This window comes from Pteropus medius, unplaced genomic scaffold, assembly GCF_902729225.1.
Source record: "Pteropus medius unplaced genomic scaffold, Ma_sr-lr_union100, whole genome shotgun sequence".
Taxonomy (NCBI): Eukaryota; Metazoa; Chordata; class Mammalia; order Chiroptera; family Pteropodidae; genus Pteropus; species Pteropus medius.
The window spans coordinates 45,876-61,475 of NW_024347862.1; the positions used below are offsets into that span (position 1 = coordinate 45,876).

Consider the following 15,600-nt stretch of genomic DNA (forward strand, 5'->3'; position numbering starts at 1 on the left):
AACGTAAGTTTAGCCTCAACTGATTATTAAACATTATTAATCATAGTCCCTTTATCTAACAATGAATACTATTTGAAAAGTCAGATATGTAAACAATCGTGATATTTGATAGACATATAAAGAAAAATGCTTTAAGAACCAGTAGATGGCTTCACATACTTGGGTGAGAAAATAAGGGAGTTTGCGGTGGGGAGGAGCTAATTTTGTGTTTCTCCATTACAGCCTTTTGACTCGGTTAAAGAGGCATGGAGGAGAGATCATTGAGATTCAGAAGCTAAAATCAGATCGCAAGTACCAGGAGGCCCTCTTGGGTGGCTCAGATGAAGAATGAAAGGCCATCAGTCATCAATGGGGGGGTGGCTATATCCCTTTGAGCACAAACAGCTAGTGTTTAAAGGTGTAGCTCATCTCTATTTTAATGCTGGCTTTAATCTGCTCTTAAAGTTCTATGTATTTGCACCTTTTCATTTAATTGACTAGTCTGTGTTGGTATGGTATCCTTCATAAAGAAAACCAAAGCAAGCCTTTATTTGTGTCTCAGAGTGAAAAGAAATCAGACTCCAATAGTTTCAGAACAGGAAGTGGCCTCATGGATGAATCCAGGATATGAATCCGGCAGAACTTACTGCTTCTGATAACGTTATCTTTTTCCTCACGAAAGCAGGTACTTTCTTATCAGAAAGTGAATGACAGTGCCTTATTTTAGAAAAGTAAAAAAGTAATGATTTATTTACAAGCTTTGGTATTTGAAATGTTGTTAAACATCTCCTAACTAATAATATTCCAGAGTACTGCAATACCACTGTTGATAAGTGACGAAGTTAGACAAGGGTGATTTTTTATTTAATCAAGAAGCTAGTTAGTGGCCCAGCAGAGAGCTGGAACTCAGATGTTCTGACTCTTCAAAAGTACCCTCATAAGAGGATGCTGACAGGAAATCTGTATGATGAGGTAGAGAAAAAATGTCAGGTTATGGAAGGCCTTGAATTTTAAATACAGCTGAAAGCAAAGGGTAAGAATCCTGCAAAGGATATGAATCTTGAACTAGCAATGTAAATCTTGATACTCTAGTCTTGGTTCTGAATGTGTTCTTTTTTAAACCTCCTTTGACAAATATTTATTAAACATCTGCTTTGCACCAGCACTGAAATGGTTCTAAGGATTAACAAAATCTGTCCAGCAAAGAATTCGCAGTCTAATGGGAGAGATATACAAGCAGTTACATACACAACAACCGGTGCCATAAGGGGTAAGTATAACCATGAGAGACAAAGGAGAGAAGACAGATGGGAAGTCTGCCCCACAGAAAAAGCACATTCCAGGAGGAGAATAGTATGTGCAAAGGCAATGAAAGCATGAAAGAACATGAAGAGTTAAATATTAAGTTCTATAAATAAAATTAGGTAAGAACAAATTTGAAAATTCTTATAGACCAAACAGTATCATTCACTTGTATGGCATTTTCCAGATTTTGAAATATATCTCTCACTTGTTTCTCACAGCCACCTGTAAGTACATTAGGTTCTTCAGAGAAGTTGTTTAGCCTAAGGCCACACAGCTACTACGTTGTAGAACCAGTCTTCAGTAGAACTCAAAAGCCATCTTATTTCTCGCTCTACCCCTCTGCTACTTTACACAAATACAGCAGAGATCATTTACATGGAGTACTGTTTGTGCTTTGGAAGAAACGCTGGACCCAGTGAAAGGTAACCTCCTGTGGTTGGCCAGCATTTCGGAGCTGAAGTCACAGCTTAGAGGTTAAGAATGAGCTGCTTGAAAACACCAATTTCAAGAGAACCCGTAGGTCCCCTTTCAGGATCCACCTTGGTTTGCCTGCTGAGTAGAAGAAACTCAACATTCATTCAAGTACTAGAGGACCGATTACTGACAATTAATGTAAAACATGTTCTTTCCTCGGGGACTGGCGGGAAGGAGGAACCTAGTCTGTTTTAGTTCCAAAGTGAAAATTTCCATTTTGATTAAAAAGGGCGGGGCAGAATACTTTAAGAAAATACAGTATTTTCTCCAGAGTGAGAGGATGAGGTGTTAAGATTAAATATAAAACATAGTCCCTTTCACAGCATGGTCGGGAATACCTTCACGGAAGTGATCAACCCTGGCATAAACAGTCTGATGTGGTATTACAGTACGAACCCATCACAATGCTATTCACCAAATCCAGTCTCAGGCACACAGTCCGAAAAATTGTACCAACCTGTCGACCAGAGGTTCAGAGGCTCAATGGCTACCACAAGTTCTTCTGGAATTGTTCCCCCCACACACCCATGAGGGCCAAGTCTAAGACCCTTGAGGTCTGCAAATGCTGGTGATGTCACTTGAATAACTCCAATAGGGGGTCTCTACTCTATGGTGCTCCACTACAGGCTGGTCAGTACCCAATTATCTTGCCCAGGGAGTCAGTTCTACACTGGCATCCTGAAATCTACCTGTCCTCTTAAGAGGTAAATATCTGAGGCCAATAAGGAGACAGGCAGTCAGGTAACCTCAGTAAACAAAAGTGGAGCAGGGTTCGGGCTGAATGCCAGAGCTACTTTTATGAAATTTGTTAAATAAATTCAGAGGGTGTTTGTTTTAACCAGCAGTAAATACCCAAGACAGCATTCCTGAAATTTCTACTTTTCTCATTTAGAAACTGTCACATGGACTTTTCATGTGAAATCGAACTCCAGGAAATGACATGTGGATATCAAAATATAAGTTTCCTTCATTGCAGTCCTTCTCTCATCATTACCAATCTTTTTTCTGTGCCAGCCTTCTACTACCCCTCAAATGCCCAATCCTACCTTAGCCAATTCACCTCTGTTCTTTGTAACCCAGGCCCATCACTCTTAATGCTGGATTTTCCCCAAGTCTCACCATGACACATCACTGTATCCTCTTAAGAAGGCAGCAGAAAGGGCACTTAGAATCAGAAAACTGGTTTTACATCTTGGATCTCTTTCACATCAACTGAGACTCGCATTTTCTCACAATTAAAACAGGGATGATAATATCTATTTTACAGAGCTGCTTTAAGAATCGAACGTGACGTCTGCAAAACCTGTGTCGCCAACAAGGTATCTCTCCTCCTCTGCTACTTGCCTAATCACACTCAACTTCCACCTAGCAACCCCCTCTAAACTAGGCCATTCCATTTCTTTGCCCTCCAATTCAACTTCCTCACCCAGGCCCCATAACATATCACTAAACTTCCAGAGTAAAGATATGTTTTTAATAATCTGGATAATTTCAAGGTACAGGGAAGCCCTGTCACTGCAGAAAAGCTTCACCATCCAACCCCTGCTCCAATACAAAAGAGGCATACAACCAGTGCTTTAATTAAATGACATTTAAAAATTTTGTTCAGAGCTCTGCTTGTAGTTTGATGAAGGCTGAGAAGTGTGAAATAGCCAGGACTGAATGACTGAATGACTGCCCTCTTCTGTGGTTGCCTAAGAGGAATATCCACTCTCTTCTTGCTATCTCTATTCTGGAGTAGAAGTCAGCAAAGTTTTTCTTAAGACCATATAAAAAGTACTTTAGGCTTGAGGGCCACGTAGTCTCTACAGCAACTATTCAGTTCTGCCTTCAAAATGAAAGCAACTACAGATAATACATAAACAAATGGGCATGGGCTGTGTTCTAACACAACTTTATTTAGAAAAATGGGTAGCCAGCCCAAGGGCCATGCTTTGCTGACTTTTGTTCTGAAACAGCCAGCCCAAGGGCCATGCTTTGCTGACTTTTGTTCTGAAACAAAGCAGAATGTATAACCTTTGAACTGAAATAAAGTGTGTGCTGCAAAAGCAGCATCTCTGCTGGCATTCACCTCCTGTGTCCACTGGCTCTGAACTCGCATGTGAACATACTTGACAAAGAGAACAAAGTTAGCTGGTGAAGATATAGACCAGTCAGGATCCTGATACCCCACCTTTAAGAGGTAGTGCCAACTAATCCCATTTCAGGGACCCCATAGAATCTCACTTCTTATGTTTCTTTCTCATCTTAAAGCCTCTCCATTACTATGTAGTTATCAAGTCAGTCACCAATTTGTAAGAATCTTGCTATTCTCTCATTCTGGTCAAAAGAATAAGGAATCAGTTTAGTGGGGCTAAAGCCCAGGTTTCTTTTTGACAAAGATGTAAAATAGGTACTTTAAAAAAATAAGTTACATAAAAATTTTTGGACACAAAACTCCTATCCAGACCACTAGTCCCAGAGAAGACCAGAAGGTAAAAAATATGATCCACATATAGAACGACGCTTATTCACCGTCCGCATTCTGTAACTGTAAGCCCTCCCTCAGCATCTTGCTCGCAGGAGATAACTTTGGCTTGTGTGATACAACTGAGACCTGACACAATTCTGAGGGAAGCTTCTCCTGGATCAGTACAGAACAGACCTGGAGTGAACCTTCCTTAGTGTCCTCCACTGTGCAGTGTGGTGGCAGAATCCCAGCCATTGCTGCCGTCATCCCACTACTGGCCTTCCTTAGACAGACAAGCTTAGCGGAAGGATGCAACTTCCCTGCTCCCTTCGTTTTAGCCAGAAGGGCAGACCAGGTATGGGCTTTTCTGAAAGCCATCTTTCTCTCGGAATCACTGTTGTTCCGGTGCTTGCTTAGGAGATGGTGCTGTGGTCACAACAACAGTGGAGACTGCTTTGGAGGAACCAGAAGCTGTACCCTGTTGAAGATGGGACGCAGGGACAGTCTGGATGCGCACCTGTTTGCAAAGAGAATGTCTGGTCAGCAGACTGCAAATAGGCACATCAGTTGAGAACAAACAACAAGGAGAAAAGAGAGAAGCACGGCCAATAGTGCATCTTGGAGCTCACCTGTGTAGTCTGACCTTGCTGCTGAAGCTGCTGCAACTGCTGGGCAGTGAGGAAACTGACAGGCTTATTGCCGGCAATGAGCTTAGTACCCGCTGGCATGGTGGTAAGGATGATGTTGCGGCCCAACCCACTGAGGCTGTGGAGGGAAAACAGGAGTGAGGTAGTGATAGGATGGGGTTATTATCTCTGGCCCAGAATTAGGCCATGTGTGAAGGAAAACAGGAAGGCCTGGTGCTCAGAGCAAAGTCCAGCATTCTGGACTGAAATGGAAACCAGCCGGTAAGACCACCTTTCTTTCAGCTTCTATGCTTCCTATATCAGGAGAAAAGAGCAAGCCCAAAGGCTCCTCCTAATGCTTTGGACAAAATGACCCTGACACATACATGCCTTGATCAGAGCGGGTAATAGACAGGGCCCCAGGGAGGTGTGTGCTCCTGACAGGAAACTCTCCCTCCTCCAAAACAGCCTCCTTGAGACCTTCAAAATTATTTCATCATGCCCTCTATCCCTGTTTAAATCAGGGCCACAGAAAGCCCAGGCTCCTAAATAAGCCCTCATCCTCTAACCTATGACACCGCAGGGCTCATATGCACTAGTGAGGCATTCCCCAGCACCCACTGGAAATTGCCATCTGAGCCATGTCACCACCAACCCCTTCCCAGCACTCCCCATACCCTTCCTTGCTTTTTCTCCACAGTATATCTCAGCACTCCATGTAGTATTATTTCCTTCCCTTCACTATAACGTAAATTTGAAGACAGCACAGATTTTTGTCTATTTTAACCACTGCTGTATCCACAACACCTAAAACAATACTAGGTGCTCAACAAATCTTATTCGTGAGCCCAACAAAGGAGGAGAGGTATCAAAGGAGAGCCCCAAGAAAACCAGCTGCTCTCCTAACGTGCGACAAGGAGCCACCCAGAAGCTTTACCCACCCCTCACCATAGGACTTACTTGGCTCCAAGGTTGCCTTTGATGATGGGGGCTGTGACCACACTTTTGCCCTTCATAGGCTGGCTAATCACAGAGAGTGGAACTGTGATCCGTGTCGGTAGCTTCCCCTAGAGAGAAAAAGCAATCAAGTTTATGGGATAGGAAGTAAGAAAAACACCAAGTGTCACCTCCAGGGCTGTAAGAGCTGAGGAGCCAGCTCTCAGATGCCTTCATTCCTGGTACTCTGCAGGGTCCCAATATTCCTGAGGTATGGCCCACAGAGTCCTCACAAAACTGCAGCACATATGCTGTTGTTAAGGGCTCTATACTATATTTAGGGGTCACCTGATCTGTTATCATCCTCTTTCGTGCTGCCTAAAGCAGCAGCAACCATGTATAACTACTCTCATCAGGATGAAATGTGTACCTGAATCACAAAGGAAAGTGGATGTTCTCTTAAGCACAATAAGAGTCTGAGCTACTTAGAGGCGAGGGTCTTACTCATCTGTGTAACCCCTGATACTTGGCACTCAACAACTGTTTGAAGTAAATGTGTGGAAGGACAGAGGCACTCAAAAATTAAAACAGTAAGTGCGTAACTACTGCTTCAGTGGCACAAAGGCTCACTGGTGGGGAGCACACAGCAAGGCGTGCTAGATTAGGAACAGGTCACATTCTCTAGGTGCTGTTTCACAGAGATAAGAGAGGTTAGTTAGGGGACACTAATAATAAACTCAACCAAGTGAAAAGTCCAACCCCAAAATTAATAACGCCTAAGAGGAACAAAAAAGAAGCTGAAAAGGCCTACTCTTTGGGATTTCATTGCATTATCTGTTTTTAGGTTGCCTTGCCTGGTTTTTAAGCCTTGGCTCGTAATAAAATTTATAGACAGTAAAATCCTGTGTAAACCTGATTTTAAAAAAAAGATTCAAGAGAGGTGGTTAAAAGAATGCTAAGAAAAGGCACTGGCATTTCCTACGGACAAGCTAGTTCTAACAAAGCCAGGCACTTAGGCACAAAACTGCATCAGAGCTGACACAATTTGTAGCCCATTAGAAAGCACTTAAATATGTCAACAGGAAACAGAATACCATGAGATGGTGCCTCTAGGTGGATTTATTTATGATTCTATTGCCTTAGATGCTTAAAACCATTTCAGGCCACCACTATATTTGCTGCAATTGTCCCTTTGTGCACTAGCCTAACTAGCTGACCAGACAGGGAAAATTCAACACTTCTTGCCCTGCTAAATGCTCTCCAGTTATATCTATCCAAATTGATTATAACAGGGTAGATGCCACTAGGTACTAGCTTCCTATGTTTAAGGATTCAAGTAAGCACTGTTTCCTTTCTTATTTTAACTTCTGTAATATAAGAACTTAAATATTTCCTTTTAAGCTACTCTATATATCAGGATTTGTTGTATATATCGACCTTCCCCTGTCACTCTGGCTTTTATCTAAACTACTGAGGTTTCACTATACATATTGCTTAGTAAAGTAAAACTATGTTTTACACTGTTCATATGCACTCCACTACACAGAACAGTGCTCCTTGTCTAAAAGCTAAAGAATAAACACACATGTACCCAGAAACACACCTATGTTGATATGGGAATTTGGTTGATGATAAATGTAGTACTTTAAGTTAGTGGGGGAAGGGATAACTAGTCAATGATGTTGGAATAATTTGAAAACATAAAATGAGATCTCTACCACATCACTTACAAAAACATATTTCAAATGGATTATCAGTTATACTTTTTTAAAACTGAAAGTATTCTATGAAAATAAAGCGTTAATGTTTCTAAAACCCTGGGGTAAAAAAGGCACAAGACACAAAACCTAGGAACCATAAAAGAAATGTTGATAGATCTAATCAGATGAAATACCTGTAGAGCAAAACACACCATATGCAAGGTAAAAAATGACAGAGCAGAGGAAAATATTTTCTACACATACAAAGAAGTAACGTCCAGAAGACATAAAGGGCACCTCAAACAATATAGAAAAGCTAAACACCCCAGAAGAAAACTAGCAAAAATTTATTCACCACTGGAGAGCACATGCCAATCTCCACAGGAATGGATGGTCAACCTCACTACAGAGGAGGGAAACAAAAGAGAAAAAGAACTCTGAATGTCACCAGTCAGCTAGCTACAAAAAGTTAAAGACATGATATGCAGCACTGGTTAGGGTGGGCGGGAAACAGGACTTGATGGGAGTATAAGATGGTATGGCCTTTTTGGCAGCACAACTGGAGTATCCAAACTTCCAATATGTATACTTCCCTGGCCTAGTCTAGGCACCTTTGCTCCAAAAAAACTTATACATATTCACACATACACATACGAACATTCACTGTAGTGCTGGTTTAACAGTGAAAGTGTGCCCTTTAAAAGAATGGTTAAAGCACATCCCTTCTATGGACTACCACAGTATTGTGAAAAAAAATGTAGTCAGTATCTGTGGAAGATCTAGACAATCCCCAAGACATTTTTTTAAGTAAACAAAGCAATCCACAACAATACATAGTGTTTTGTTAAACTATGTGCATATGTATGAAAACACTCAGGAAAAGGACTAGAAGAATAAATGCCACCAAAGTACCAACAGTAATTAGCCCTCGTGAAGGGAGAATTATAGAGAGTGGTGAAAGAAATTCTGTATTTTACTCTATGTACTTCTGTACTGTTTTAATATTTTTAAAGAACATATGATCTCGGAAGCTAAGTAGGGTCAGGCCTGGTTAGTACTTGGATGCGAGATCACCTAGGAAGACCAGGTGATGTAGGCGTAAAAAATAAAAAATAAGGGATTGTAAGCTGACAAGGCCCTTGTAATCTGTGAGGTCAGCCAAGGGTTGCCTACTGGGAAAAAAAAAAAAAAAGAACATATGCATGTACTACTTTCAAAAATTTCTTTCAAAATTAAATAAAAAACCTACTAATAAATAAGCCTGTTTGGGTCAAATGAGGTGATAAAGACAGGGCTTCTAATTTCCATTACTAAAAAGAGAAGTTCCCCAAGCAGAAGGGCTACTCTTCACCACCAACGGTACTCACAGCCTGGGACGTGGAAACAACTGTGGTGCTGACAGGGACCTGCCGCACAGTGGGGGCTCCTGTGCCAATGCTGATAGGGGTGCTTGCAGCCCCAGAAGCCACGGCCACAGTCTTGGATACAGCAGCATTCATACTGGGCAAGGACACTGCAGAAGTATGAACAGTTCCAGAACCACTAGCCACTGAGGACCCTTGCTTGGCATGGGTTGCAACTGTGATGGTCTGGCCTGCTTTGGGAGGCATCACTCCGAGGCCCTGCACGATGCGGATTGTGGCAGCTGGCTTTGCTTCTGAAGAGGCCACCGTGCTTTTCCCCTTCTGTTCTGCCACACTTACACCAAGTGCTGGCATCAAGCGAAAAGCTGAACTCGAGGCTTCTGCTGGCTTGAGGTCAGGAGTCACTTTGACCACAGTGGTACCTGTTGGAGTGGATGAAGGGGCACTGGCTGAACTGGCCTTGGCAGGGCTATCAGCAGCATGGACTGGATTGGAAGTGACGTGTAAAGTAGCAGAGATGCCTTTGCCTGTTGTACCGCTTCCTGTCCCGAAGAGGTCCTGGGTCAATTTGACTGTGGTAACCTGGGACTTGGCCAACGTGGCCATCATGTCCGGTGTGATTCGCAGAACCGTCTGGCCTTTGGCATCTGTGGTGATGGAAGAGGGTGGCAGACGCAATACATCCTTACCCTGGATACGGAAGTTAGTGGCTGTGAGTGGAATGCTGTTGCCTGTCTGGGGCTTCACACCAAGCTGCCCAGTGATTGCCACCTGGGTGGGGAAGAAACGGCACTGACCAAAGGATTCACAATGCTACATTAGTTACATAACATAATTAGGCAAACCTCCATTTCATGGGTGTATGTGTTTCATACATTTTTCTAATTTTTTTTTTTAATGATAAACATTCACAAAGAGAACAGTAGAACAAATCCATGTACCTACCACCCAGCTTCAAAAGTTATCACTTTTCAATCTTGCTTTAACTATCCTTCCCTATTTTAGGGATTGAGGAAGAAGGAACAGAGATATTTTAAAGTAAACCGGTATATATTACTTTGCTGATCAATGCCTCTGTACACGCCCCTAACCTAGAAGAGGACTTCTGAATTAAAAAATAATCACCTATTATTATCTGATAACATATATTCACATTTCCCCAACTGTCTCAAAAATGTCTGTCTGTAGCTGTGCTGACCGTTATTTTGAGAGCATTAGCATGGCCAAACTCCCATGTGTAATAGATGTAACCTTTCTAGCCTCAGGGGCTTTCTCTGTCACTTGAAAAATCTCCCCTCTCTCTACTGGACCAGTGCCACCAGAATGCAAACATGCTGTAATAGTTCCCATTTTAAAATACAACAAACACCTTGCTTCACTCCACATCTCCCTCCCCCTGCCCCACTTCACTCTGCTCGACTCCAGTCCCAGTTCACCACTTTCTTCAAAAGCAAAATTGCTCTAAAAACTACCTATATTCACCATCTCCATTTCCTTGCCTTACATTCGCTTTTGAACTCATTCCCAAAAAGCCACTAATCCACTGGACCCAGTCAAGTTCACTCATTACCTATATTCAATTAGTCAATTCTTAGGCCTCATCTCACTCACTTTCATACACTTGATGCACGTGCTAACTTCAAGAGCACGCCTTTCTCTGGGTCTGCCTTACAAGGCCTCCACATCTCAGCGCTTTCTATCTCGGAAAATATCATCAGTATCTACCCAGTCACTCAAGCCAAAGGAGTCATTCTTGACTCCCTTCTCTCAGACCCCATAATCAAACCAACAGAAAATCACAAGGGCTCTACCTTCAACCCTATATTCAGAATCCCAGCACTTCTTACCACTTGTGATGACCACTCACAGGAAACCAGCATTACCTCTCACTTGGACTGCTGCAACTGCCTCTGACCTGGTCTCCCTGCTTCCACTCTTAACTCCTAAAATCAATTCTATGCACCCAGGGGTTTCTTTAAGTGTAAACTACACTGAGTCATTCTGGCTCACAATTTTTCAATGGTTCCCCACCACATTTCAATTAAAATCAAAGTCTGACATGATTAACCAGTGGCGACCTCTCAAGCAACCACGTCCTAACACTTCCACAGTTGCTTACTAAGCCTCAGCTACAACGGCTTTCCTGGTATTCCTCAAACATATTCCTGACTCAAGGTATTTTCACTTGCTCTTCCTATTCCTAGAACGCTTTATCTCCAGCTAATCATAACATGGCACTCTCTCCAACCTCATTCATCTCTCTCAAATGCCACTTCCACAGACAGGCCTTCTTGATCACCCTAAACAGCATACTGCACTCTCTACCCCACCTCCCACTTACTATTGTTCAGAGCCCCTACTATACCTGCTTGTCCTCTAGTTCTACATGAACATGAACTCCACAAAGAAAGGACTTAGTCTGTGTAATATACCACTAAATCTCCAATACTCTGGACAGTGACCTAGCACACAAAAAGCACTTAACATGTATTCGTTTAATAAAAATAAAAAAAACATTTTATCATCATGTTGTTCCTTTTCTTCATCTGTAAAAAGGGGATAAGAAAAGTGCCAACTCCATGGTGTTATGAGGATGAAGTTATTTCAGATTTATAAAATGTTTAGCACAGTGCAGGCACATATTAAACACTCCTATCAGTACTAGTTGCTATTCTGCCTAACAATTCTTTGAAGTTCAATTGTTAGTCTTGCATATTCACAACCAAGAAAGCAGAGATGTATTCTTTTACTAATGGTAAAATGAAATGCCAATAACGTATATAAATTTATCTAAATTATTTCATGGAGAGTCTCCTCCAAATCCATAAACTCGGCTACTAAATCTGAATTACATGGAAAGGAACAGAAAAAATCTCTTCAGCATCTATAGAGCTTGCACTGCCCTTGGTGGGAACTCAGACTTGAAATGCCTGTGAGCTAAGGAGCAAAGATCACAAATCGCTGAGATCTCTGCTGTCCTCTGCTTCAGGACAAGGGAATTGGATCCCACTGACCTGCTTGATAATGTTCTGTCCGGTAACATTTTGAATGACAGTGGCTGTGGAAGCACTCGGAGCAGAGCTCCCAGGAGAACTCGTGGCTGGCTTGCTTGTAGGGCTGGCTGTGGCAGGGAGGCTTGTCACTGTGAGTCCCGTCTGCCCAGGTCCTGGTCGCTGCACAGTGGCCGCTGCAGTCTGAGCTTTGACTGGAACGGTGGCCATTACTGTCTAGTTCATAGCATGAGGCCGAGAGCTTAATTAGACACTAAGATGTAGACCAGCACGCCACCACCCAGGAAGTGTGCCTCTAAAACTACTTCTAATCTAAGAGCGCTTAAGGCTCACTACTCTCTATAATGTAGCACCTCTTATTTTAATTTTCAAAATGCTTTCACTTAACATCTCGTTTTATTCCTACACAAAGGACAAATATACCCTTTTTACAGTAAAGGAAACTGAGGCAGATCAAACTTTTCTCTAAAACTACACAACCAGTTAATGGCATGGCTAAGAATAGAGGCATAATGGAAGGAACCTGAGATTTAGAGTCACGGGTCTGGATTTAATCCCACCTCTCCAAGAGACTTGTTACAACCCTTGGTAAATGACTAAACTTCTCAGAAGTTCTGATCCCCAACAGGTAAAATACAACTTATAAAAATGCTTACCTAGCTGTGAACATTAAATGAGTTCCTGTGATAAACATCAGCAGGAGCAATAATGTAAGGCTCTTCAGTCCTTGCCCAGACTGCCCGTTTGATCAACAGCCCTCCTCTGGGTCCACTGTCCCTGTTTACCTGGGGCATAACTTTGGTCTGTGTAGCAGTGGTCGGAACTCGAATCTGTGGTCCTGCTGGCATCGGTGGCAATGTCTGTGCCGGCCCTGCTGACTGCTGAGTAACAGCAGGCAGGCTAGGCTGGGCTACCACCCGTACCTGCGGTAGTCCGGCTGAGCCAGAGTGGCTCACAACACGGGCAGCAGCCTGAGAATTTGGTGGAGTCTGACTGGAAGCTGGAGAAAGCATTGTTCCTAGCTGTGGCATTGTCGGGGAAGATACCAGAAGAACACTATGAGGAGAATCGGGGAGAAACAAAAACAATCAACTTAGGACATGCATATAAAAGGATTTTGGAGGGAGAAAGCTACAGAAGAAATGGAAGAGCTTACCCTGAGTTAGATTTAGCTGGTTCTGAGATAGTAGTAGGGCCACTTTTGTTGACCGCCGATACAGGCGGAGGGGAGATAGGAGTGGCAGGCAAAGCTGGAGTTGTGGGGGTCACAGGTGTGACTGGAGTAGGTGGCATGCTGGAGTCACTGAGGCTCATCTGGCTCTGGTCAGAAGGGCCACTGCTAAGCACCTTCATTGAACTCTCCTTGCTACTGGACTTCTACAAGCAGAAGAGAAAGAGAAATTCACAGGCAGATTTAACGAAGGCCCACTACGGGAAGGCACAGCCCTTATGGTTCCAGATGCACTGAGCTCAGGGAAGGCCTAGTTGCCAGCATCCCCAAAACCACTAAGCTACATGCTCTCAGGAGGTCACTTACCACCTTGGATGGCGGCTTGGGTTTTTGCTGAAGGGCTTTCCTGGCTTTAGCTGCAGCTGCTTGTGCTTGGTGAATTCGCTCTGTAAACAAAAGTGTAAGCTTCAGCAATAGTTTACTCCCAGCACAGTTAAGAAGGTAGTTTCGTTAAGAGCCAAGGCTTCTCTGGTGGGCTAAGTCCTGCCTTTACAATCCTGTCCCGCCTGAATGTCAGTGAAGAGCATAATGGAGTTGGGGCAGAAAGTCAGAAGCATCCCTAGTCTAGTTGGACACACTGCCCAGGTCTCACACACCAAACTCTTCCTCGCTCCGGTCACGATGCAGGTAGATCCATAGCTTCCGTCCAATGTCATATTTCACACATGGATCTTTTTCATAATGCAGCCGATCCAGTGCACCACTTACTACTGTATTCACCTAAGAATCAGAACAAAGGGGATAAAGGACAAGTTAGATTCAGAAACTGGAGAAAAATCACTGGGTGTTAAGTCACAGCTGATAAACATCTTATCTTAGCCTGGTGGCACCAATAATGCACTATATATCACCTGGCAAAACAGGAAACACTTAGGCTCCTGAGAGAATGAAGGAGATGGTGAACTAAGACCTTTAGCAGAAGGTGAAGGAAAGCTTACAGTCTAATTTGTGCTTCACTTACAGCAAGAGTCTTAGGTTATCACTGCTTGCATTTCTCGAGATATCCTTCTTTTCTCCTTAATTGGTTTTTAAATTTTTTATTATATTTCAAATTTCCTTGTAAATTCTCTGAAAACCTTTCTGCAACAAAACAAAAATAATTTCTTCATCCTACCTGAGTGCTGGTCACATCTGGTGCAAGAAATTGTGAGTCCTTGAGCAATTCACAGATCTCTGCCCGAGTACCTTCTCCGTTAGGCAGCCGAGCTGCGGCATCTCGAACTGATGACATCAGAAAATGAGAAGTCCAAGAGTCAAGCAGGGCTTTTCCTGAGGGAAACTCTTCCTGTCCTTGCTCTGGTGGGTGAAGTTCCCTGAGGTTGTTTCTCTACCTTACTAAGTCTCAGCCCTGAGTGGACACTGCCCTCTAGGGACAATTTCCTATACACTCTTCACATTTAGCCAAGATTGTAATTCCATCACATCTCAGAATTATTATAAACAAAGGTAACAAACAATATCTTGGCCGTGCTGTAAGAGATATCAGATACTTTCATATCACATTACAGCTGTCGCATACAACTTAAAATATCATTTCCATGCATCACTATTTGGAAATTACAGGAGTTATAAGATCTACTAGTAAATCTCGCTATTTAATATGATAAAAACATATTTCTGCACGATTAATTTGTTTTACTATTTTGAAAACTATTTCAGTAGGACTGATTTCTTTTTAACTCTATGCATCTTATTTTTTGCATTTAAAAACATAATTCTGAGAAGGAGTCCACAGGTTTCACCAAAATACTAAAGAGGTTCATGACACGAAAAAAGGTTAAAAACCTCATCTTTAAAAGAATCATAGTCTGGAGGAAGCAAATTCCTATACTAGCTGGCCCGTGTATAATTCCTGAATGAAAATAATTGGAGTGCAGACTTTGGGGAAGAAACATTGATTTCTGATAAATCTCTAGGGGACAGAATTCCCCCCTTCCTAAATTCCTGAGGATGTGGGTACAGCTGACAAGAGGAAAAAAAGTGATCATACCAAGAGACAGGATGGTGACATAGGCAGGCCGGTCAGAGCGCAGCAGAGAGTGCTCCCGAGCCTTGTTGAGCGAGGTCTCCTTATCGAACACACCCTTCACAGGCCCCACTACAGACTCAAAGCCATGCATGCGGAAGGTGAACGCCTTATGGGGTTGGCTATATCTGTAACGTTCCTACCAAGAGAAAAGGTACAAGGCTAGTATTAGTGCGGTTCTCCCTAGAGCTCCTATACTATTGTATGGAAAGATTAAAATGAGAAGGAAACAGGCTATTCTACTAGGAATATTGACCGAACTACAGGGGGAAAAAGATGATCTCCAAAATGCCAGTCATCAGCAAAGGGACAAAGAGATAAATATAAACATATTTTGCTATCTAGAAGTAAAGGTCATCAAAACATTTTTCATTGCCTTTCCTCACACCATTTCTGTCCCTAACAAACAATCCTAACAGAATATCTAAGGTTAAAGATGTGAATTTTCTCTAAGAATCTGGACTCGAGGAGAGCTGCTCTCTGCATGACCTCACAGATG

General features: G+C 42.7%; 2 protein-coding genes across 5 annotated transcripts in view; one reads left to right on the plus strand and one right to left on the minus strand.

Moving 5' to 3' along the window:
• Positions 1-1,144, plus strand: part of TMEM45B (transmembrane protein 45B) — a 31,234-nt gene extending 30,090 nt beyond the window's left edge. Inside the window, exon 6 of the mRNA XM_039878820.1 lies at positions 223-1,144. Within this exon, the coding sequence (XP_039734754.1) occupies positions 223-331 (109 nt within the window). The 3' untranslated portion in view covers positions 332-1,144. The remainder of the gene's footprint in view (positions 1-222) is intronic.
• A 1,380-nt stretch (positions 1,145-2,524) lies between these two features.
• NFRKB (nuclear factor related to kappaB binding protein) overlaps positions 2,525-15,600 on the minus strand; it is a 32,584-nt gene continuing 19,508 nt past the window's right edge. For all 4 annotated transcript variants that reach the window (XM_039878818.1, XM_039878819.1, XM_039878817.1 and 1 more), the window contains 11 exons: positions 15,066-15,240; positions 14,190-14,296; positions 13,672-13,795; positions 13,382-13,461; positions 13,001-13,221; positions 12,630-12,900; positions 11,848-12,060; positions 8,837-9,604; positions 5,794-5,900; positions 4,837-4,972; positions 2,525-4,724 (listed from right to left, as the gene is read on the minus strand). In XM_039878818.1, the coding sequence (XP_039734752.1) occupies positions 4,599-4,724; positions 4,837-4,972; positions 5,794-5,900; positions 8,837-9,604; positions 11,848-12,060; positions 12,630-12,900; positions 13,001-13,221; positions 13,382-13,461; positions 13,672-13,795; positions 14,190-14,296; positions 15,066-15,240 (2,328 nt within the window). In that variant the 3' untranslated portion in view covers positions 2,525-4,598. The remainder of the gene's footprint in view (positions 4,725-4,836; positions 4,973-5,793; positions 5,901-8,836; positions 9,605-11,847; positions 12,061-12,629; positions 12,901-13,000; positions 13,222-13,381; positions 13,462-13,671; positions 13,796-14,189; positions 14,297-15,065; positions 15,241-15,600) is intronic.